Source organism: Leopardus geoffroyi, chromosome C1, assembly GCF_018350155.1.
Source record: "Leopardus geoffroyi isolate Oge1 chromosome C1, O.geoffroyi_Oge1_pat1.0, whole genome shotgun sequence".
In the NCBI taxonomy this organism is placed as follows: Eukaryota; Metazoa; Chordata; class Mammalia; order Carnivora; family Felidae; genus Leopardus; species Leopardus geoffroyi.
Window position 1 is genome coordinate 210,582,813 of NC_059328.1, and position 12,425 is coordinate 210,595,237.

Consider the following 12,425-nt stretch of genomic DNA (forward strand, 5'->3'; position numbering starts at 1 on the left):
AATTAAGCAGATTGCAGAACTATATGTATCTTATAATCCCATTGTTAAAAAACATAGATAAACGGATAAATATTATGTGTATTTGCATGTGCATGGAAAAATACACCAAGTTGGAATACAAAAGGCTGTATCAGAGGTCTGGCCAAAGATTAGGGAGGACTTTTTTCTCTACTCCCGACCCCCCAAGTAATGAATCAGCCCCTTTAGGAAGCAGCGAGTAAAAGTTACAAAGCTCTAAAACGGACATCAAACAGATGGATTTGCTTTTATGGCAAAATCTTTATGGTCAATAATCAGAAATAATCAGTCATTACCCCTGCTGGTTTCATAGCCCTTTGGTGGTGAGGTCTCTCTTCTTCACAGTTAAACTGCTTGCAAGGCAGAGATTCGAGACTTATCCCCTCTTCATGTCCTTGTCACCTTATGAGGGACAGATGAGCTTTGTGTCGCCTGGCTTGGCTTCTCTCCCAGGAGATGCCTGCCTCCCCCCATCACGCCCTTTTATAACTAAGACAATTGGCTGTGGGAATAAGGTCCAGTGACAGTGGTCTCTCTTTCTCATTTGGGACACTGAAAGATTGGTATCTTCTAGTCTTTAATGAAAAAACATCCACAAAACCACATACACTGAAGAATTTATCATGAGGTTCTTTTAAAGAAAAAGACGACAGTGCACCCCTAACTCGGCCTCAGTCCCTTGTAATACATTATATAAATTACCTCATGGAACTGGAGCATTCTGAGCTTTGCTGGCCTGTGATCGTTTAGCAAAGCCACAGATGAAGGAAGGAAGATATTCTCTCTTCGTTTTATGTTTTATATACCTCTTGATGGGGCAACTTTTATTAATAAGAATATATTACATTTTGCAATTGAAAGATAACATGTGTGAATCGGGAAAAAATTTAAAATATGCTAAAATGATTCTTTTCTCCAAGGGTCGTCGAGGCCTGGCCTCAGAGGAGCCCCTGGATTCCCAGGCGTGAAAGGAAGGAAAGGGGAACGAGGACCCCCGGGAAAGAATGCAGTGGGGCCTCCTGGGTCCCCAGGTTGTCCTGGGGCACCAGGCCCCACAGGGTCGCCGGGATACCCAGGACCACCAGGTAGGTACCTAACGGGGCCCCTTTTGTGGACATGGCCCAAGTGACAGATGTGTGCAGATCAGTGGCGATGGAGAAGCTTACTTGCAGCTTGGCCATCCGTCTGTGTGGGTCTTCGGAGCCATCTTCCTGCTGGTGTTTCCTCGCATTAACTGTGAAAACAGCTCTGGTGGAATGGTGGCTTTGCAGGTGCAGCAAAGCTTTAGGCTGAGTTCCCACGGAGGGCACAGTGGGAGGCAGGAGCAAGGGGGAGCGAAGCAGAGAAGGGGGTGACCAAGTTTGCCACTGCTTGTTCAGTCCCTGGAGAATATCCTCCAAGAAGCTGTGTTAACTTTGTTTCAGGACAGTCTGTCCCAGAGGAAACAGAGGCAACAATTTATCCACCTGTTCCTATTAATCATGGGTCAAGAATCTATCCCACGGGACCAGACTAAACCACCCCCCCTCCCCCCCCCCACACACACACTTCCAGGCTGTGTTGGCATGGCTCCCAGGGCATCCTATGCCCTGGCATCAGCGTGTGGGCTGGAGGTGTGCAGCAAGGGCACAAGGCAAGATCCTGCCAGGTCAAGTTGGGGCAGAGACCACAGAGCTGCCGCCTGGAGGATGTGAAGTTCTGGAAGTTCTGATGCCCGGGGGTGTCCTCTCCTCTGCATCAACCTGTAAAGGCACCTAGCACTCTGTGTTGGCCGGTAGGCACACACAACCTCGGAACATGTGGGTCACTCTTCGTGTCCCAAACACCTCTCTGGAAGCTGCCTTGTAGGTCTTGTGTTTTGTACTCAACGCTCCTAATAGCCTTAAGAATTTTCTGCGTGTCAAGGATTTTCTTTTGTTTGCTTGTTTGTTTACCCATTTTGAGAGAGAGAGGGAGAGGCTGCATGAGTGAGGGAGGGGCAGAGAGAGAGGGAGAGAGACAGCCCCAAGCAGGTTCTGCACAGTCAGCAATGGAGCCCCACTCAGGGCTCGATCTCACGAACCAACTGTGAGACCATGACCTGAGCCAAAATCGAGTCGGATTGCTTAACCGACTGAGCCACCCAGGGGCTCCAGGAATTTTGTTTTTAAGAAAGGAAGGATGGGGGCGCCTGGGTGGCGCAGTCGGTTAAGCGTCCGACTTCAGCCAGGTCACGATCTCGCGGTCCGTGAGTTCGAGCCCCGCGTCGGGCTCTGGGCTGATGGCTCAGGGCCTGGAGCCTGTTTCCGATTCTGTGTCTCCCTCTCTCTCTGCCCCTCCCCCGTTCATGCTCTGTCTCTCTCTGTCACAAAAATAAATAGACGTTGAAAAAAAAAAAAAAGAAATTATCCCATTAATAAAAAGATACAATATCCAAGAACAAAAGCTGTGAAGCTATGGCGTGAACCAACGTGGAAAACAAAGCAAAACTAAACTGAAACGTTTCACCGTGTCGAGGATTTGAACAATTTCTAGTCCTCCGAGTCTTTTTCAGGACGTGGGTTTAGGATGCTCGTGTTGCGGAAGATGAGCCTGATGAACCTGTTCTTGGATATTGTATCTTTTTATTAATGGGATAATTTCTTAAACAGCTATTGGCCTAAAGGGAAGCTTCTATTCTTTCTCAAATATTGCTCAAATAGCCAGACATTTACCTGAATTATTAACACTAACATCTTGTAGCTAATGAGCGCCACAGTCGGGGTGCTGCGGTAATACAGCCCCTTCCCTGGCACACCATGCATCCTCTCCCCTCCAAGACAACGCTGGCTTCCTGTCTTTTGCCAAACAACACCCATCTGCCCTTCGAGTCGCACCTTCAAGTTCAAGCCCAACAGGGAGTTTTCACTGAGCCCACATCCTGTAACACCCGAGCTGATCCAGTAGGAGAGTTTTTCACGTTACCTGTCATTATCAGTTTCCCCTACAAGACTCAAAGCTCTTGGAGGTCAGAGACAGTGTCTAGTTTGCTGTTTTAAGCCGAGAACGTAGCACGGGGGGCTGGAACGTTGTAAGTACTGAAGTATTTGTTGAAATGAGTATGACAGGAGTATGAAAATGTTTAAGTAAATACAAATGCATCAGTGTGTAAGCACACATATGACTACATTAAGTATAAAACTGCCGTTAGATTTTATTGTTTAAAGATAACTATCCAGTCATTGTAAAGACATAGCAAACTGGATCACAAAACGAACCTTCCTTTCCAAGTCAAACAGACATTACATGGACCACATTCCATCTCAGTTAAATGTTTCCACTGGTACCTTGTTGCTCTGAAATTTGGGGCAGCTGTAGGTACCATTTTCAAATATTTAGTTTCATCAGTATTGCCTTGTGCCTACATTTGAAATGGCAAGACCAAAAATTTGGTCATAGAACAGAAGAACCGAAGAGAACGAGCTGTTCGTTGTCGCATTATAGTAGCATATGCTTGTGGAAGGACTGGGAAGAGCTTTCTGGAAGACCCACATTAGGAACGAAAGGCTCAGGGGCACCTGGGTGGCTCAGTCAGTTAAGTGTCTGACCCTTGATTTCTTTTTTTTTTTTAACTTGTTTTACTTTTTATTTTTTTTTTTAATTTACATCCAAATTAGTTAGCATATAGTGCAACAATGATTTCAGGAGTAGATTCCTTAGTGCCCCTTACCCATTTAGCCCATCCCCCCTCCCACAACCCCTCCAGCAACCCTCAGTTTGTTCTCCATATTTATGAGTCTCTTCTGTTTTGTCCCCCTCCCTGTTTTTATATTATTTTTGTTTCCCTTCCCTTATGTTCATCTGTTTTGTCTCTTAAAGCCCTCATAGGAGTGAAGTCATATGATTTTTGTCTTTCTCTGACTAATTTCGCTTAGCAGAATACCCTCTAGTTCCATACACGTAGTTGCAAATGGCAAGATTTCATTCTTTTTGATTGCCGAGTAAAACTCCATTGTATATGTATACCACATCTTCTTTATCCATCCATCCATCGATGGCCATTTGGGCTCTTTCCATACTTTGGCTGTTGTTGATAGTGCTGCTATAAACATGGGGGTGCATGTGTCCCTTCGAAACAGGACACCTGTATCCCTTGGATAAATGACTCTTGATTTCTTCGGCTCAGGTCATAATCTCACAGTTCGTGAGACTGAGTCTCAAGTAGGGCTCTGTGCTGACAGCGTGGAGCCTGCTTGGGATTCTCTCTCTCTCTCTCTCTCTCTCTCTCTCTCAGAACGAATAAACTTTTTTTAAAAAATGACGAACTTGATAGATGTGATTAAGCAATACAGAGAAAACAGATGATATTCTGTCAGAACTTTTTCACTCAGTCTGTATGAGGCATCTACTATGTATCAGGAAGATTCAAGGTATCCAAGATATATAGAAAAATGAGATTTGACCCTTTGCCTAAAAATGTTAAAAGAATAGTCTGGAAATAATTAGAAGTAACTGAATAAAATAACACGAGTTGATTATATGATGAGAAATAACCATATAACGAGCTTTCAAAGAATCACTGCACCAGTATTAAAAAATATCACTTGTGTGGGCCCCTGGGTAGCTCAGTCTTAAGCATCCAGCTCAGGTAATGATCTCACAGTTGTGAGATCAAGCCCTGCGTCCGGCCCCACATTGAGCATTGGGATTCTCTCTCTCTCCCTCTCTCTCTCTGCCCCTCCCCTACTCACACACACACACACACATGCACACACACTCTCTCTCTCTCTCTCTCTCAAAATAAATAAACTTAAAAAAATCACATGTGTAATGAGAAAGGAAAAGCTGGTCAACATGCTTCAGTCTTCAGTGTAGACGAACCTTCAAAAGACTCAGCTTCTAAAACAAATATGGGGGAGTGCGTATAAAATAATGCATAGTGCAGAAACGTGCTAATTGAACAAAAACACATAAAGAGATAAAAATCAAGTTCTGGTGTTGTCTTTTTGCAGGTGACATCATTTTTCGCAAAGGTCCACCTGGAGATAGTGGACTTCCAGGCCCTATAGGGTTTCCAGGAATCCCAGGAGTTGATGGGCCCAAAGGTTGGTTCAATCAATGGTTGTTCTATTCAAGTAAGCCATGATCGTCATCATTACTGTCCCCATTTGATTCCTCCCCCACCAAAACAACAATGATCCCAAACGGCAGACAGTCAAGGCTGGCCTCTTTTCCAGAAGAATTACCTCAAAGTTTTCATTTATCTATAAATCAATCATTTATTTAGCACCCGTGCAATAAATTGTTGGATGTTCCTGGAATATGAGTATTATCCTGCACTGAAGGAGACAGGTGGCTGTAATGCAGGATGTTTTATGCTTGACTCAGGATTTCCTCTGAGAACATTAAGAAGGTCAGATGGATAAAGTAAGCAGTTCTAATAGATGAATGACTTTTTATTAATATGTACAATGTCTGGGGCCCTTGGGTGGCTCATTTGGTTAAGCACCCGACTCTTAATTTCGGCTCCGTCATCATCTCATGTTTTGTGAGATCAAGCCCCCGAGTCGGGCACCATGCTGGCGGCGAGGAGCCTGCTTGGGATTCTCTCTCTCTTCTCTCTGCCTCTCCCCACCCTCAAAAATAAATAAACTTAAATATATATATATATATGTGTGTGTGTGTGTGTGTGTGTGTGTGTGTGTGTGTGTGTGTAATAAAATAAAAATCAACAACATAAAAAAATGCAGTGTCCTAGATGATTTTCACTACACACACACACACACACACAAATCTTAATGTAATAAATGATTGTGTGGTTAGGAAGTATCTGTCCTTTCTGAGGACTAGATGTGGGTTTATGAGTAACAAGCTGCTATCATTGCAGGGGAACCAGGCCTCCTGTGCATCCAGTGTCCTTGTGTCCCAGGGCCTCCGGGCCTCCCAGGATTGCCGGGGTTAGACGGCATGAAAGGAATCCCAGGTACAAAAGGGTCAGCTCCCTGGGTGGTTAAAAAAAAAGGTATCAGACTTCTGAATGTCAGTGATGGGGTTTCCCTGAATTTGGAGATTTTCAAACGTATACTCAGTTAACATAAAGTAAGCCGAAATAACACAGAAACTGGCCTTCTCCCCTTTTCCGTTTTAGTTGCCAAATTCTAGCAAACCATGGTATTCCCCAGGAATTGTAGACTGGGGTTCCTACAGGGATCCAGCAGGTAACTTGGAGGAGTGAGGCAGCCATACCAAACACACACCACTTTTTTCTTCCATAAAGAAATAAGCTCTCTCTCTCTCTCTTTTTTTTCTTAAAAGACACAATTCTCTTCAGTCTGTTTGGGGGTTTTTGTTTGTTTTTTTTTTAAATCCCCACTTTTGGTAGAGTCATGGGCATAGGCACTGTTTCATTCAGGACACAAATACAAGGGCGCCTGGGTGGCTCAGTCGGTTGAGGGTCTGGCTCTTGATTTTGGCTCAGGTCTTGATCTCATGGTTCTTGAGATCGATCCCTACATCAGGCTCCACGCTGACATCGCAGAACCTGCTTGGGATTCTCTCCCTGTCTCTCTGCCCCACCCCGCTCACACTCTCTCTCAAAGTAAATAAATAAACTTAAAAAAAAAAAAAGGATACAAATGCAATAAAAAAAAAAAAAAGCACACCAGTGGGGCACAGTAGGGAGTGGAGAGGACTGTGGTAAAGTGGAAGGCACATTGGAGGGGGCCATCGTGCACCAGCTCCGGTCTGTTGTTACTGGCAGCACTTTAGGCCCGTGTTGATAAATCTTCCAATTTTTCATGAGAAGAAAGAAACTCGGGTTTTTAGCTGAAATCTCATTTTTTTTTTTTTTTCAAAATTTGCTAACTCCAATTTTGAAAGAAAAAAAACCATCCGCTAGGCCAATATTCTGCGAGCTAAACAGAGCCTGTGTTGCTTCTCTTCTGGACGTCCGTGCCAGACCAGGACTCCCCACCCCACAGGGTTGCTTCAGACTGTCCACTGTCTCTGCTGTCCCACCTCCCCTTTCTCGGTCACAGAACTGGCCATGGACAAAAATCTCGAGGTAGAGAAAGCCTCTACTCATTAGTTGGGTTCCTCTGCCGCTGGTACCTCTCCCCTGGCTACTCAGGGCCTCTGTCACACGGTTTCACGTGCAGTCCTGGTTTTGCCATGACCACCTTGGTCTGCTAGGTGTCGTATGGACCTCCATGCCTATTCCTCACCTCAGTCCTACAGGTAAGTGCTGTCATTGACCCCATCTGACAGATGAGGAAGCTGAGGCATCAGGCAGCATAGCTCCTAAGTGGTAAAGCCTGGACTGAAATCCACTCTCCTCCTGAGCCATGCTCCTGCTCTCTACGCTGGCATCCTTCAATCGCTGTGCCAGGGGCTTCCCTTTGAAGCAAGTGAATCCAAAGGTCTACCTGGCAACATCGATCAGGGAATATTTGTATGTTACCACCATCGGGTAGACATTGGCATTGGCACAGGGGCTTCGGGAAGTGGGGTCACCGTCCAAAGAAGAAATGCTAATGGTGGCAGATGCAGACACTGTGGCCAGCTGAGAGAGGACACGCATTCAGCCAGGGTCCTTCGCCACGCTCACATCATTCCTGTTCCTTTATAAATGCCTTCGTTACTTTGCCATCTCTGCCCCCGGACTCTCTGAGACAGGCTTGAGAGGGGAGAAGCGGGGGAGGCAAAGAGGGGGTGAAGGGTGGGTATAACGGGCCCTCTGTCCCTCATGCTGTTCCTATTCGGTGCCTAAGACTCTAGGTGAAATGTTCTATTAAAACAAAAACTGACAGAAAGGGAAGGAGCAAGGGAGACGGGGAGGGAAAGAATGGAAGGAAAGCAATGATTATTTTTCTACATTCCCCTTGAGTGACCCAAGGGTAGAATGTGGGTGGGCAGCTCGCTGCTGTTGACCCAGTAGTTGTGTTGTATTTTCCTTGATTTCTCTACACTTGACATACTACAGGTGCAGCTCAAAGAAGATACATAAACAGTGAAAGCATCTGGATTACTATCAAAAAACATACCCTGACTCGAATCTTGCAAAACATAAAATCGGAATATCCGTTTATTAATACATTGGCTTGAGATCCGCCCAAAAGACCCTCTAAAGGGTCTTTACAGTATATCCTTACAGATACACTTACATGCATATAGGAAGCGTAAAATTGGACAGCAGAATGCAATTTGGCAACGGATGCCCAGAGCCTCAGAAAAGTTTGTGTCCATTTTGTCTTGGGCTTACGCTTTTAGAAATTTATTTAAATTATCAGAAAAATCTGGAGCACTAACTATCTAGAGATATTTACTGTAACATTGTCTACTACAATGTTGAAAAGTTGAAAAATGATCCAAATTCTAAAATAGCAGCTGGCTGAATAAATGTTGGTTGATCCACACATTAGGCTACTCTGCGGCCATTTAAAGCGAAGCTATAAATCTGTATTTATTGACATATGTATAGATTCCAAAATGCCATGTATACAGTCAGCACGTTATGGATATAAAACTTAAGAGTGCCATACATCAAAATTTTAGCAAATATTGTCCTCTGGTGGTAGATCTATAGGTGATTTTTATTCTCTTCTTTCTGAATCTGTTTTTCACAAGGAGCATATATTGCATATATAGGTTTCAAAAAATAAACCTATCTCCTTAAAATTATAAAGACAAGAATTTTAGGGAGGCAAGCATTTTTTAAATGCTTCTTTTTTTTACATCATCTCTTATTCCAGTTATTTCCTCTCATCCTCTCCCTGCCCTCTGTGTTTTGAGATAGAAATTGTCTTTCTTTCCTCAGAAGAAAGCAGCCTATTTCCTGCAACTCCTGCATTACCTGGGCTACTCAGAGTTGGTATTCAACAAGTATTTAATAATTCACTGCTTTGCAGGCGGACAAGGGCCAGCTGGCACTAAAGGAAGCCCAGGGTCCCCAGGAAGTGCGGGTCTTCCCGGATATCCAGTAAGATTTCATGGTTTGGGAGCTTTCGTTTCAATTTGGATAACAGCACGTTCTGGAAGTACAGTAGCACCACACATAGGTTATCAGTTTGGTGCCTGGCAAAGAGTTCTTAATATTAGAGCATTTAATAGAGACTTGATTAAATGAATAAATGCATGACGTGTGAATAAGTGAATGAATTAATGAACTTTGAATCACTTAAAATGGATCAGAACTAGAAGCAGATCTCTGGTTGCCTGGGCTGCGGTTGGGACAGGGCATGACTACAAATGGATGTGAAGGAATCCGAGGGAGTACCGGAAATGTTTTAACACTGTATTATGGCGATCGTAGCATAAATGTACAAATGTACTAAAAGTCATTGAACTGTATTCGTATAAAGATATGTCTTATGATATGTAAATTATACCTCGATAAACTATTAGAAATTAAAGTTTTGACTATCACGGTGAGTCAGAGAGTTATACAGATATATATATATTTCAATCAAATTATCCATAGATGCATGTTAAAATTTCCAATATTCTAACAGAATCTAAGTTACGATATCTGTGTCATATTGACCAATATTATTGTGTGTGTTGCATTGAATTGTGCTAACTGAATTCCAGTTTTGAAAGCAAATAGAGAGGGGAAAAAAGCTTGAAATTATACTTGTAGGCTAAAGAAAGTGTCTGAAAAATATCCATGTTCATTACACTTGAAAAATTCTGGTTGACTTTTTTTTTAAGATTGGCACAAGAACAGCTGTACCCAATTGCAATGCAGACTCGTTTCTGTACCGCCCTAGGGGTTCCCGGGTGCTCAGGGGGATCCAGGACTTAAAGGAGAAAAAGGGGAAGCACCTCAACCTGATGGACAAGTGGGTGCCCCCGGGGACCCTGGGCTCAGAGGGCATCCTGGAAGAAGAGGCTTGGATGGAATTCCTGGAACCCCCGGGGTAAAAGGATCACCAGGACCTAAAGGGGAACCGGTTGGTATCTAGTAACTTTTTTCGAATCACCCTCCCTACAACTGATATGCTCTGAAGTTACCACATTGGGTACTTTCCATTCATAAAATCCTTGGCCATTCAGCACAGTGCGTCCCTCTAACCGCACAATGAGGCATCTTCAAATGAGCAGTACTAACCCCAACACATGTGTGTAGTATTTTGACACATAGGTAGCACTCAATGGTGCTTTTAGCCCAAATAAAATTCTACATCGATAATAACCTTGTCTCCTACGCAAGTTACAATTCCACATTTATGTCCAATGAGTTTATAGACAAGTTTAGAAAATGATAAATAAGGGAACGTTTTGATCAATATCTTGAAGGCAATATTCATTCTTTGAAGTAAAAATAAATGCATAAAGCACAATTTTAGGAGGAGGTTAGTCAAATAAACAGATCAGATGTTTTGTCCTTTAAAATAGTTAAGCTTAGGTAAGTTCTCTCTTTTCATGGGATAGGGATAGAATGTCTCACATGTGCACTTGAGAGATTCCTACGGGGATCTATTTGAAGATGTCAGGGGGCAGAGGCTGAGCACCTCCCCGGGTATATCTGGGAGAAGTTTGCCAGCCATGCTTCCCAGCCTGCCCCCGGAAATACCAGTGTCTCCCAGAGTTCATCGGTGTTATCCAATTAAAAGAGTCCCACCTCGGACAGGAAGACTTGGCAAATAAATTTAAACATTTGTTTACAGACCCATTAATATCAGAATAAAGTGTGGCTCCCCAAGATCTAGATGTGGCCTATAATCTTCGTTATACCTTTTTGACTACAAAATACTTTTGGGCTGAGAGCAGCTGGCAAGGCCAGTGTTTCTCAGACTCTGGGAAACAGCCAGGCTGTCCCCCACCCCGGGTGGTAGTGATGCTTATAGAGGGACAGAGTCTAGAATTCTTTTGGTTTAGCACTAGTACAGTTCACATGATGCTTCCATTTGCGTCTTGCTAATTCTTTATTAAGTTCCAGTAAAAGTAATGTAAGAAAAACCTCAAGGAGATAATGTGTTGAGTCTTATGCCCTGTCATTATGGAAGAAGGAAAAACGAGCAAACAAACAAAAAAACATAAAAACACCGAGTCACCCAATGATCCTGAACAATGAAAAATCCAGTCAAATCTATTATTTGAGGCCATATTGGGATGGAAGAAGAACTCAATTATTATGTCATATTTAACTTGTTTAAAATACGCAAATCATCTCCAGAGTTATGGCCCTATGCAATTACAAAAAGATATTTTTTTTACAATTATATTATTTTATTCAATTTAAGCTATATAATCATGGAAAGTCAGTATTTTTACAGTTGGTATAAAACATACCTCTTATATATGTATGCTTTCACCATTACCATTAAATCTTAAGACATAATCTAGCAAATGATATTTTATAAGGAAAAAAATGAATACAGTCTATCTGGACCTGAATCTCCTTTGTAATGAAAACACCCGGTAAAAAACAAACAAATAGTTTGTTTTAGTTGAGAAATACGCTATTCACACGAATGTTAGCTCTAAAGCTATTTGAACTGTTGGCTGATTTGAACAGAGTCTTAGGGGCTGTTCTACATATGACATCCCACCAGAAGACACAAGTGCATCTCGAGAGACTTCTGAGTGAATGAAATGTTGCTGAAATCCAAAGAACACGGAACAGCAGAAACCATAGAGCGGTCTCATTTTAGTAACAATTCCCTTCAAATACCAACTGCTTTTTTTTTTTTTAATTTTTTTTAATGTTTATTTATTTTTGAGACAGAGAGAGACAGAGCATGAATGGGGGAGGGTCAGAGAGAGAGGGAGACACAGAATCTGAAGCAGGCTCCAGGCTCTGAGCTGTCAGCACAGAGCCCGACGCGGGGCTCGAACTCACGGACCGTGAGATCATGACCTGAGCCGAAGTCGGATGCTTAACCGACTGAGCCACCCAGGCGCCCCAACACCAACTGCTTTTTAATTCAAAATTTTCTCATTGGCTGCTTATCTGGTACTCGTATTCATGGTAAGATTAACCCGTGGAAGGAGATATGGAATGAAGCACCATCCAAACATATTCCTGTTGTCACAGGCCCTGACTGGTGAGAAGGGGGACCAGGGTCCTCCAGGGGATCCCGGCACCCCTGGGCCCCCGGGACCGGCAGGACCACCTGGACCACCAGACTATGGACCGCAGGGAGAGCCTGGTCCAAAGGGTACCCAAGGAATTCCTGGAGCCCCCGGACCGCCTGGAGAAGCCGGTTGGTTAGTTTTCTTTCCAGTCCTGTTTTCCTATGGAGTGGGTCTATGGTTCCTAGAGCAAATAAAGCTCCCTCAAGACTAAAATGATGTATAGAAACTTACTTCCAATGAGTAGAATATGTCAACTCATAGACACTCAGAAAGAATATGCAGGATATGTCAGAGAAAACGTATTTTCTCTGTTACTGAGAAGTTCAGTTGAAATTTCCTAAGATAGTCTATCTCCACATGCTAAACAGAAA

At 43.3% G+C, this 12,425-nt stretch overlaps 1 protein-coding gene across 2 annotated transcripts in view; it reads left to right on the forward strand.

Moving 5' to 3' along the window:
• Positions 1 to 12,425, forward strand: part of COL4A3 (collagen type IV alpha 3 chain) — a 134,345-nt gene that overhangs the window by 87,132 nt on the left and 34,788 nt on the right. For both annotated transcript variants that reach the window (XM_045481520.1, XM_045481521.1), the window contains exons 21-26: positions 939 to 1,103; positions 4,989 to 5,081; positions 5,864 to 5,959; positions 8,883 to 8,953; positions 9,744 to 9,926; positions 12,014 to 12,182. In XM_045481520.1, the coding sequence (XP_045337476.1) occupies positions 939 to 1,103; positions 4,989 to 5,081; positions 5,864 to 5,959; positions 8,883 to 8,953; positions 9,744 to 9,926; positions 12,014 to 12,182 (777 nt within the window). The remainder of the gene's footprint in view (positions 1 to 938; positions 1,104 to 4,988; positions 5,082 to 5,863; positions 5,960 to 8,882; positions 8,954 to 9,743; positions 9,927 to 12,013; positions 12,183 to 12,425) is intronic.